This window comes from Rhamphochromis longiceps, linkage group LG19, assembly GCF_057381845.1.
Source record: "Rhamphochromis longiceps isolate RC_006_pf linkage group LG19, R_longiceps_female_GT1.1, whole genome shotgun sequence".
Classification (NCBI taxonomy): domain Eukaryota; kingdom Metazoa; phylum Chordata; class Actinopteri; order Cichliformes; family Cichlidae; genus Rhamphochromis; species Rhamphochromis longiceps.
This window is the reverse complement of record NC_140575.1, coordinates 12,976,028-12,988,316: the sequence shown is the minus strand read 5'-3', so window position 1 is coordinate 12,988,316 and position 12,289 is coordinate 12,976,028. Positions and strand designations below refer to the sequence as shown.

The 12,289-nt window shown below is 42.1% G+C and overlaps 1 protein-coding gene across 2 annotated transcripts in view; it reads left to right on the top strand.

Annotated features, from left to right (window-relative positions):
* The window catches only part of LOC146646354 (connector enhancer of kinase suppressor of ras 3-like), a 42,928-nt gene that overhangs the window by 29,282 nt on the left and 1,357 nt on the right, over window positions 1-12,289 (top strand). Inside the window, exons 14-23 of one of the 2 annotated variants that reach the window (XM_085392515.1) lie at window positions 205-242; window positions 3,504-3,546; window positions 7,541-7,594; window positions 7,987-8,026; window positions 8,481-8,650; window positions 9,739-9,812; window positions 9,940-10,011; window positions 10,116-10,180; window positions 11,179-11,303; window positions 11,788-12,130. In XM_085392515.1, the coding sequence (XP_085248641.1) occupies window positions 205-242; window positions 3,504-3,546; window positions 7,541-7,594; window positions 7,987-8,026; window positions 8,481-8,650; window positions 9,739-9,812; window positions 9,940-10,011; window positions 10,116-10,180; window positions 11,179-11,303; window positions 11,788-12,130 (1,024 nt within the window). Of the gene's footprint in view, window positions 1-204; window positions 243-3,503; window positions 3,547-3,569; window positions 5,865-7,540; window positions 7,595-7,986; window positions 8,027-8,480; window positions 8,651-9,738; window positions 9,813-9,939; window positions 10,012-10,115; window positions 10,181-11,178; window positions 11,304-11,787; window positions 12,131-12,289 lie in introns of those variants that run through there. The other variant, XM_085392516.1, reaches the window with a different exon arrangement.

The following is a 12,289-nucleotide window of genomic DNA, read 5'->3' as shown; positions in this document are numbered from 1 at the left end:
TTTTACTGCAAAGCTTACCAAGCAAATATTGTAGATTTCCTTAATCCATGCATAATTTAGTGCCCTGCAAGAACGCAGCACACAGATCTTCAGTCACTTTAAAGAAAATCATTAAAGGAATATTAATCAACATAGAGCGTCTCAACATTCAGACTGAGGCTTTGAGAACACATGCGTTAACTTAAAAATCTTTATTTATCACAGGGATCCAGCTGGCACTCTAGCAGTGACTTCCTCAACCGGTGAGTTCCCTTCCCTCTTTCTCCTACACACACACACACACACACACACACACACACACACACACACACACAGTCTGCTGGTCAAAGGTCTGTGACATCTTAAATAAATTAGTTGCAAAGTGAGAGTAAAATACTTCCGTTTTAGTGGAAATGATCATTTTGTGTGGCTCCCTTGTGGTGGACATGTTGTCCTGTACGATGATGCAGTGTATGTGCTGCTACAGCTGTAATAGGACTGGCTTTGCATTTCATACACCATATGTCATTCACACATTATCACAGAAGTGCTTTTATCTTCACCTTTCACATTGATGATACATCTGAGAGCAACTTGGAGCTGCGTGACCTGCTGAGGATACTTTTTTACCAACCTTCTGATTAGTAGATGACCTGCTCCCCTGAGCCACCTAACAATCATGTAGCAGTCACACCTGTCCAGCGTGTCCCCTTCTCTCCCCCAGTGTCAGCCGTGGCAGGCTTCAGCTACTCTTCAGCTCTGAATTGAAAAAGCGATTTAGAAATAAACGTCTGCAGAGACTCTTCCAATCACAGCCATCACAGTTTTACAGACCTTACTTCTTACATTGTTACTGTCACTTTCTTAAAGCAGTCTTGGATAAATGTTAGCCCGTGCTTTATGAAGTGCAGCCCACAATGTGGAATGGTTTGATGGGCACTTCTTACGTCCAACATTTTTCCCACCACAACAGCAAGACTCAGATCCAGAGGCTGTGTTGTGTGCAGGCAGTATACCAGCTGACTGCTCTCTAAATATTTATAACATGTCGTAGGGCAGTGAACAAATTTCCTACATTGTCACTACTAAACTACTCTCCAAATACCCCCAAACCCTCACTTTTGGGGTCTTTTGCCCATCTTAATATTTTCCTTTTTTTGTCCGTCTCTGAAAATTCTTTTCTTTGCAAATCTTCCTGGAAGTTGTTTCTTCACTGTTGGCCTGTGAGCAGACAGTTTCCCAAATCTGAAACTTTGACACACTATTTCTGTCGCTCAGTTGTTCACTGGGCACTCTCACTTCTGTTTTGCGTGCACTTTTGTGTGTTGCACAAACTGTTGCACCCTATAGAATAGCCTTAGTTTCTCAAACCATGAATCATCTGGCTATTTTAAGACAAAAAGCAAGCACACAACAGCTAATGCTCCAGATTTTCAACTAGCCAAATGAATTATTTGGAGGAGAGATGGTTACTGAAAAAGGGACCTCTTCATACTATGTCTATATATGAATATACCCCGGAAATTATTGTCATTTACAAATAAAGGCCAAATTATTAGTCTTCCAATGAAATCTAAAGTTTTCGTCTAACAGAGTAAGGGGTTTTCAGCACAGCATTTCTACACATACTATTTGCAGGCGTGGTACATGGGATGCCATCAACCGCTTCCTTTTAGACTATTTGTGTCTATATAGGTTTATATGTTGCAGACCAACTTCTGATTTCTACACATACTAGTTTACTTTAGAAAGCATAGGTAGCATCTTAGCATCCTGTAAAACTGACTTTTTTATTGAGCATCACAAACAAACCATCCACTGCTGAGCAATGATTATAATTATTTTCTAATTTACACACAGTATAAAAACTTCAGTAAGGATTTGATCTGTGTCATGAGAAAGCATCGTGGCAAAACCAGCGAAATCCGTTTAGTTTAGATGCTCACAAAGCAGGAGATGGATATACAAAGTTATCACAGATTTTGCAAGTGTGGACAACTGGAGTGTAAAGTATTATCAAGAGCCACAGAGTGCAGAACAAGCCTCACAGACTTAACCAAGTCGGGAACTGTAGTCACGAGAACCCTGCAGGGAGGGTGAGGTATCAGAGAAATGCCACTTCTGCACAGGAGGCAACGTAAAGCCAGACTGAAAGTGTCTAAGTACAACCTGGAGAACGATTATGCAAACTGGCTCCCTGGTAGAGAACTACCTCCAAAGTGAAGGTTACTGCTGTGGCTGATGGGTAGTTGGTAAAACAGAATGTTAATTACAGAGATTGATAAACGTCCTCTGCAGAGCATTAGTCATTTCTATCGATACAACGTGACTTTTTCCATTATTGAAGTTCCTTAATTAATTTAGAGCTTATAATGAAACTGAAAGAGTATTTGTGGCCTATTTTTTTTTAACATAGTTCTGTCTCAGCACCTCAGCATCCAACATGTCCCACACAGCAATGTGTCCATCCACCCCCAAGATCCCCCAGAGATCTTTAGAAATGTCACTGTTATGACGAATGCTAAATCCGCTTCCAACTATAAATAACTCCATCCCACTACCAAATATGATGACATATGAGGACTGCTGTTCCCTCTCCTCATGCGTTGCCCATAGATCTCTTCTTGTCTTGGACGCAGGGCCTGGGGAAGTGTGACTCCCCACATTAACACCCCAATAGATGACTAAACGCCTTGCACCCCACCCCCAGCCCGGTGCTTCTATTCTAAGAGCCGCACACAAGCGCACTGCATCCGGTCTATTGCACGCTTGATCAAAAACATTACTCACAATTAGGATATATAGACAGATGCTATTGTAAATCTCATAGTTGACTCATCGCTGGTGGCGGTTATGAACATGTGCCACTGATGCAGGGAAAGGAATTTGATTGACAGCGGATTTAATCGTGTGTCATATTAATTTTAGGCTGGTCAATCTGTAAAAACAAGAGGGGGGGGGGGTTCTCACGGTGAGGCGAGGAATGTAACGGTGCATCAGATTTCTCTTTGTCATCTATTAAAACCATTTTTTCAAACAATCTTTATCATCATCTTTTTTAATAATCTGAGAGGGAGGAAAACAAAAATGCAATTAAAGGGGAAGGACAGCAAGCCTTAATCCATTTCACAGCCTACAAAACACACTGGCTTAGGCCCAGCAGAGGGCAATTCAGTATTGAGAACAGTCAGAACATTGGGAGCGACCTTCTTCTCCAGCATGCTCCTGTGACTGGTCTCCAAATGTATTATCAGAAGCACTCACAAATAAATCCCAACCCGTAAGTGTCTGCTTTTGCTTTGCCAAATCAGAGTCAGATTGGAACACAGATAAAGATAATGAGCAGTTAGCTGGGAAGCAATAAGTATGTGTTGGAAATGTTCAAAATACACTGCGGTAATGTGAGATGAATCTCTTTGGTGTATGATATAAGTCTGCTGGAAAGCACTGCTCGACATCAGTGCATGTGGTGTGTTTTCAGTTATTAATGTGTTGGCTTTCGTGTCTCTCGCTTGTTCTTACAGGTATAATCATCCACATTTACGATCGTGGTCCTTTTCTCAAGCAGTAAGTAAATAACAATCAGCTCCTCTCACTGAAAAAATGAAGTGCATGCACCTGAATGATGTGTGTTTGTGAGGAATGGCCTGGAGCTTCAATGATTGACCTGTTACACTGCACACAAAGCTTAGTCTGCACTGCAAAGCTCTTTGTTTTTTATTAATATGGATGAATCTTTCTAAGTGTCTCGATTTTTCCTGCATCTTAAATTTGACATTTGGGATATGAAATAAAATTCAAAAAGTGTATTTTACGTAAAACTTGGTGAAGACATTTATGTTGGGGATAAATCGTGTCCTTGACAGGTTAATTTTTTTTATTAAACTACAAAATCCTAAATTAAAATTTGTGCTAAATCTCTAAACTAACGTGGTACAGATCATCTTTATGTGTTAGCAGTATCACTTTGCAGAAGACTGCATCTCTTCGTTCTCTGTTGAATGTGCTGTTAGTAGAAAATTGATCGTGCACCTTCTAGCTTTAGCATTTGTGGAAATGAGATGACTGCAGGGGTTAACTGAGGACGCACACAGTGAAACCACACACCCCAGTACCACGGGTTACTGTCAATCCTCCACAGGGGTAAGATGGCTGGACACAGGGAGTCCACGCCGATGCAGGCGTGGTATATGGGAGGCCATCAACCGCTTCCTTTTAGACTATTTGTGTCTATATAGGTTTATATGTTGCAGACCAACTTCTGATTTAAGTTCTTTCAGTCTTGAATTCAGAGCTTTGTGCACCAAAATCAAAATTCAGGACATGATCAGCGGCAACTGCACAGTCAACAACAGCCGGCAAGGGGCATGCAGCGCCATCAAACTGAGCGAGCGAGAATCTGATATCATCTCCAACCACTGCACCCTTCCCCCTTTACACTGTGTGAGAGTCCCCTGGTAAATAATAGCCACTCTGTTTGACCCCCCCCCCCCCCCCCTTTCTGTCTCACACACAGTTTCTGGGTGGGGGTAAGTAAGTGCCATGACAATTCTCAGCACGGATCATGATGGGAGATTGAGTTGGTGTGACCAATCAGCACTCCCTTGAATCCTTTGACATGAGTCGCAGGCCAGATTATCTCACTTCCACCAATACATAGCTCCAGTAGAATGCACAGAAATGAGACGGGCGTGAATTATCATGAGCTATTAAGTTTAGTTCAGCACGTTTAATTGAAATATTAAAGGCTTCTGCGAGGTTTAGGGGCAAATCGAGGAAGTCACTTGATACAGATGAGAAAGATAGGGTGACAGCGAAGCAAAGAGGAAGCCACAAGCCTGCGCGAATGTGAGCGAGATAAAGAAGGCCTCCTCGTCACTTCACACCACTTTCTACTGTACAATGGCAAGTGGAAAGAAATACGAGGCCCCTGTCTATTTAGGCTTAGTAAAAATGGAGACTATAATAACGCAGGACTCAGGAATGTGTCTGCTGGTTTACCGCCAAACGTGGCCCAGAACATCCAAGCCTCTGCACAGATACAGCTCAGGCAGTGATGCTGTGGCTAAAAACTCGCTCCCCACTGAGGCAGCGAAGGGTGTTGATAGCCATGGAACAGCTTCCCTAAGCAACGAGTGGATGGGTGTAAACTGAACCGCTTATATTTCTCATTCTTCTTGCAGGCGGTTGTTGGTGATTTTTATCAACTTCTCTTAAAGTAATAAAAAAAATTTTAAAAAAGTGCTTTGTAAGCATCAGTGCGGACTTCCTCTGCATTCACCACATGTGAAATGCTGCTTTTCATACTCAGCGTGAGTTACTGTGAATGTCACAGCTGTTTGAAACAATGATACAATGATGTGTTTTGAATTACACAGGCAAGTCTGTGGAACAGTCCCGTCTACATTTTACGCGTCAAGTACAACAACAGCTGTAAAGACAAATGTGTGTGTTGGGTAAAAATGATGCTTTTATGACGCTCTCACTGAGGTTCCAAGGCTGTTACACAGTTGGGATTTAGCGACACCCTGCGGTCAGGTGGGGTAACTGCGAAAACGAATGGATTTTACTGAATTTAATGAATGAATGAAAGATGCGTGGGGAAAGTGGGGGGAACATGAAATGCGAAAAATTAGCCCTGTAGTTATATCTGAATTATTGGGGGGAGTCAAAAATATTTGTCACTTTGTCAGTTTCAGTTTGGGTGGTGCCTTCTTTGGAGGGTAACGCCCAGACAGGACCTGAACTCACCTGAAACCAGCCGGCGTCTCTTTGAACGTGCTCTTTGGCTTTCTGCGTATGTTCCTGACATGTTTGGCAAAGTTTGGTCAACCTTTGAGCAAAGGTTTCGAGACAGACTACTTTCTCTGAGGTTATGGTGGAAGGTACAGTGTTTGTTTTACTGGCAGCTCGGACTAATTCATTTGTCCGCAGGCTTCTTTGACTTTGTTTCGCCATTAAGCTACTGGACAACAAGCAGTCAGGCTACTGCTGAACTACACTCAGTAGTTACAGTCAGAAAATCGTTATTTAACATTTAACCAAATTTGTCTTAAACTTCGCAAAATAGTCCTAATAGTATGAAAAGTATTTGGTTGTAAACACGTCACATTCCCCTCTATTCTTTGTGAATGTCATTTCATTGTAAGACGCAGATTTTTTTTCGCTCTTTTGAAATTGTAGGTATTTGTTTCAGGTAGTGGTCGAGAAATTGCGTCATTCTTTTTCTCCCGAAAGCTTACTTTCAGAAGAAAAATCTTATTTTCAGGTGAAGTGTCAACTTCCTCCTTTAATGGTGATATAACAGAGCATCTTACATACAGAGAGAATATTTCATTTTTCATCTCTTGCTGCATCTAACCTCAAAGAATAGTTGCGTAAATCTGCAGATAGGTTTGTTCAGTCTGGATCTTGCCACTAAAATTACACATGGTTCTTAACATGTGCAAAAGAGAAAACTCCAAGAGGAAGTTAGTTACTAAACACAGGCAGGCAGTCACTCTCAGTCAGGTTTGGGCAGTGGTTTGTGTGGTGATAGGCATCTACCTCCTACACTCAGCCTCTCAGCTCTGACACCCGGAAAGCAAAGTGATGATACATTTGTGTTGTGCAAGGCACAAATGTACAGAAGTATTGATGAGAGCTTCTAGTGATGGTTTATTATCACTGTCAGAGGCACAGAGGATACTTAGCTGTTTGGACGAACCTTTTAAAGAACCAGGTATGAGTCTTTCTCTCTTCATTGTTCTAGCTGGGGACTTTGGCGAGCTGTGGTACCGGTAAGTGGCTAAACTTGGACAGCTGCAGCAGGGCTCAGGACCCTGTGAACAACTCGCCGCCTGGTTTTGCCACCGAGTCTAAAAATGCCTGTGGGTTACACGTTTCAGAGTACTCTGAAATGTGTAACCCACAGTGTAGATTCTCATTTTCTCTAACTTCACACCCAGTGGGGCAGCACGGTGCTTAGTTTTGTCTCTGATGTTCTTTCTCTCTAACAGTTTTGGCATTTCAAAAAAAAGGAACTTAACCTAGAGGAAGTTGGTCAATAAAGGCAACTTAGATTTCACAACGTTACTGTCCATTTATGAGCTTGAACTGCAAAGTGAGAAAAATCTTTCTGATTCTTTGTTTGGGAAAAAATAGATTTTTGCACGATGTCGTTTTGCAGAAGAGTCCTTTTCATTTTGCTGTGAGACAACTTTCTGTGTGTGTCACATATTAAACAAATCTGCTGACACTGATCATTGTGACACTTGTGCTGTGACTCAGTGCTGATCATGAGCATTAACTTTTTACGTTTTTAACCTTTCTCTGAGCTTCTGCTTCCACAGAACTTCTGCTGTTTCTGAGCATGTTCGATTCAGTTTTTTCCATCCTCTGAAAAACAAAACAACAATAAGAAAGAGAGAAAAAAAAGCTGATTGGGAAACATTGTCTTTGCTGTACCCGTGACGCCACATCCTTTTGTCACACTGAAGAAATTTTTTTTCTCCTTTTCTGCTCATTTCTGTTTTGTTTTTTTCCAACCTACACATTTTGAATAAGGTGTTTCTTTCAACAGGCTGCTTTCCCCATATCCGTGACTCCTTCAATGGCTGCCGATGACTACAACCCTGTAAGTAGCTCTTTTTTGTCTTTTTCTAACATTTACTCGCTCTCTCTTTAAAGGATTAGAAACTTCTGCTTCCCTATTTATCAGTAACTAATTTGAATGTAAGCAGTATACACCCAGAGTTTAGACACCACCAGGTGGATGTTTTGTTTGACTCACTGGGGAGCAAAGAGAGTTACAAATAAAAGGAGACCAATAAGAAACAAGTCACAGATGCTAATGGAGGTGTTAAACAGCATGTAGAAAGATAGAGAAAATGCACATGACACTCAGTGTGAAAACAGGATGTTTCAGACAGCCTCTTCTTCTCAGTTGTGTGGTCTGAAACTGCTGCTCACCCCCTTGCCTTTTTCTTTTTGACCTCCCCCAACCCCTCCTCTGCACTCCTCTCAAAGGTCTCCCTCCGACACAAATCCAAGAAGAAGAGCCGAGGAGGTGAGTCCTGCCTTATCACCTTGTCACTTATCTCAGCCTACAGCTGCAATTAGAAAGCGTAGTGGGTGGATGCGAAGCAGCGGTGCACTTGGCGTGTGCAGAGGGATTTTAGACGAGTTCAGTTACTTTCACTTCACTTCTTTTATTTCTTGGCTCTGTGTAGCCGTGCCTTTGGGTTCTTCTGAGACGCTAACTAATTTGTATATATACTGTTTTTGCTGACTGACTCATATCGGTAACGGGTAGGATGAAGGTAGAATAGCACTTTTGATTTGACTCTTCCAGGATGCTTCACGCGCTTCTTAGTTTTAGAGGTCCATTTGGTTATCGACCAAACTCCGGGAGCTCTTTAGACTGAAATGGAAACGTTTTGGTTGTTTGTGTTTGGATGTTTAAATCTGTAACGTTCTGCTTCCTCTGATGCTGTGACTAAATGCGCTGTTGTCTGGTTAAGGCAATGGTACGATGAGCAGAAGACGGATCTCGGTCAAAGAGCTCGGCCAGCCAGACCACCAGGGCTGGCTGTACAGGAAGAAAGAAAGCAAAGGCTTTCTGGGTATGAAATGGAAGAAGTACTGGTTTGTGCTGAAGAAGACTGCTCTCTACTGGTATACCAACCAGCTGGTGAGTAAAACACCCTCTGACTAGAAGACTAATGTGGGTTTTAGACTAGCTGGTTGCTATTTAGAGATTGCACACAGCGAGTGTACAATTGCACAATCCCTGATAACAAAAATATTTAACACAGATAAGTCTGCTTCTCTATATCAGTTGCATGCTTTTCAACTTCTTCAATTTATCTTGCAAGATTATAAGATATAATGTAATGATGAGAATTATATCAAAAGAGAGAGGAAAAAATAAGGAAGCTATTAAAGTTGCACCTCTTTCTTTTGGTTTTCCACCACTCTTTGGAATATTTTGTGTGTCATCCTATCTGTGTTGCCCTTTTTAAAGAGTATCTTGCATATCTTCTTTATTTTTGCTAATTTCAGGAAAAGTTACAAAGTACAACAGTGTTACACCCAAGTCATCAAAAAAACGCCTTAAAAGAATCTTAAAACTGTCTGATGATCTTTTTTTTAATCATCATAAAATAGTTAAAAATAATCGGGGTAGTTCTTGAGAACTTGTATCAGCTGCAGATTAAGTGCTGTAATCACTCTTTACAGCAGCAGGATGGTGGCACATACACAATGTGTACTTTAGTTTTTGACTGAACATGTAATCCGGTGATTGATGTGGCTTCATGTGTTTTTATTTGCTTTTATGCTTTTTTGTCTCACGCTAACAATAGCAAAAGATGAAACATGACTAAATTTTATTACAGCTTAAGTAACAGACCACAGAATTAACACTGGGTGAGTCACAGATGTGCGCTAGGCAGTCAGGGCTGCAGGTTAGTCATACTGGTTTCCTCCACAGCTGTCTCCTTGCCAGTCTGTCACTGCAGGAATCAGCGAGCGCTGGTGACACTGCGCTTCCTGAATGTGACCGTGTCACTAATAGCCCGCTGCTACATATATGTCTAATCTACATCTGTTTGACTTACTGGCACGATAACTTCAGTCAGACCTGCTGTACGTCACCACCACTCAGTACGAGGAAATTAAAGAAGTTGCCTGTTGCAATTCAGACGCGCACGTCCGTGTGGGGAAGTGGTTTGAAAGTTGTGTTCTAATACTCACTGTTGTTCAATCTGTGCGTTGCAGGCAGAAAAAGCTGAAGGCTACATCGACCTCACAAACTTCATGATCGACAGAGCCATCGAGTGCAAGAAGAAATAGTGAGTCCTCACAAACAGTGCTGGGTGTGATCTATGAAATCACAGTTATAACAGTAAAACTGTCTTTTTTTTTTTTTTTTAACCCTCGAAACACTAAACTGCTGTTCGTCTGTCTTTCCCTATTCAGTGCATTCAAAGCTTGTCACCCGCAAGTTATGATGTTTTATTTTGCTGCCGAGAGCTACGAGGACATGAACTTGTGAGTCATGTCAACTAAAACAGTGTTTGGAAATGTATACATTTTATGTGCATTATAATATTTTATCAGAATTGCAATTAAGTTGGATCATTTCTTTGTTTCAGGTGGGTGAATAAGCTTGGGCTGGCCTCCATTCAGTATGAGCAAACAGAAGTAAACGCTTCGGCCGGTGAGCACCTGTTTCAGTTCCCCGCCTCTGTCACTGAAGCTTTCCAACATCTCACTTTGTTTGGGTTTTAGTTTAAGAAATTTACTATTTAAGTTTTTAATCAGCAACGGAATCGTTTGTTTTTAATTGTCATATAGCTCTTCAGTACTTTCCAAGCAAACATGCCCACTTCAGCCCCGTGTGGGGTTACTATGGGCAGACCAATATGAAATGTATGGCACACCTGGGCCCCACAGATTTTTACAGCAGATGCTCATCCTGGCACAACCCTCAGGGGATCTATATCTCTCACTCTCAAACCACTTGATCCTTAGATCAGATAAACTGTACTACACTGTGGATCCACTTGCTCTCAGAGGAGAAAAATGAAACACTAAAGTCTTATTAAACCAAATATGGCCTGTTATAGCTTTCACTCATTGACTTCTTTTGCAGTGTAACCCCAGTTTAACTTCCGTTGTACTGAGGTTTTGAACCAGCCACTTTCTCTCAGCCTCATATTTCTGACAGTGTAATAAAACATGTTCTATGGTTGTCTCTTCTCCACAATATATTTTCTTTTTTGATGCTTCCTTATCATAAATAATGTGTCAGCAAACATGCCCGTGTGGGCCCACAGTGTCTAAATGTGGAGCTGTGTGGGCAAGGCAAGCCCAAACTAATCCCACCTAGATCCTGCTGCAGTTTTGCCGTTCGGGGTCCCTGTAAGACAACTGTTGGTTGCCCACAAAGTTCCCTCTTGGGGGCCCAAAAAGAGCAAAACTGCTGTAAGCCCCACGTGGGCTTACCCACAGAAAACCCATGTAAGGTCCCCAAAGGGCACAACTGCAGCAGGATCTAGGTGGACACGCCCACTTGGGGTAAGTGTGGGTTTACAGCCCCACAGTTCACCAACAACTACCCACTGTGGGGCCCCACAGGCATTTTTCCTGGGTTACATTTGTTGGTTACATGTTTGAAGTTTTTGTTTCTTGTGTGTCTCCATGTTTCATGTTCAGAGTGTTATAGTGAAGCTAGTGATCACGAAGAAGCTGAAACCACAGAGATACCTCCTCCACCGTACTCTGAACAGACCCTGCGGGACTCCTCGAATGCCTCCGGTCCGCCTGGTAGCACACATCAGGTCAGTAACAGTTCTGGCTGGATGCACATCCATCCATAAGAGCCAACATTTATCTTTTCATTTAATATAAGCTCATTTTGAATTTGATGCACATCTGTGAAGGCATCTGCAAACCTGTACAGGTTCTGGAGAAACATGCTACCATCAAGCATGTTGCTGGATGCTTGCTTATTTCAGCAAGAAGATGCCATGCTACTTTGAGAACATTAGAATGACTCTGTACTAAGTGAGGTCACGGTAATAAACAGCCTGAATGCAGTCAATGCAGCCAAATTCAAAATGAGCATATAACTGCAGTTTAATTGTTAATGTTCAGCAAAGATTTACATTCTGTTTAGATTAAACACACGGTCACAACTTTTGCAAAGGCAGCTGTGTCTTTAAGGGACACTACATGTTTTATTACAAGTAAATAAAACCAAGTGGAACCAAATGGGATTAATTAATAGAAAAAACTCTTAACTTAAATGTATTTGTATTTCAGGGTACCCTTCCTCCCCCTTACTCCTCTGCAGTCCCCAGCGAAGCTAACGGTTCGCTCTCCTCACCTGTCAGTACGATCACATCTCAGAGCTCCGCCTCTTCGCTCACCAAGCAAAGACAGTCCTGGTTGGACCTCGTCTCGCAGGCATCTCCTTCTGCTGGGGAAACAGCAGTGGTGTGCTCAGCCCAGGTCCACTCGCATCAGCCTCCACAAAAGGAGACGGCAGAGGAAACAAGGCTGGAGAACTTGGCCACCCAGGACTCCTCGGGCACTGAATCTAATGAGGAAACGCCTTCAGCTGAGGGGGAAGATCAGAGGGAAGTTTTAAGGACGCAAAATAAAGGTGAATATTTAATATATGCAGTTTTTTCTCGTGGCCCACTTCCAGCTCTAAGAAGCAGAGCACGTTTCCTGTTTCTCAGAACTTTGATTAGCATCAGTGATCAACAGAATATACGACTGTTAACATTCTTATTCCTTTTCTGAGCTTTCTATCTGTGAC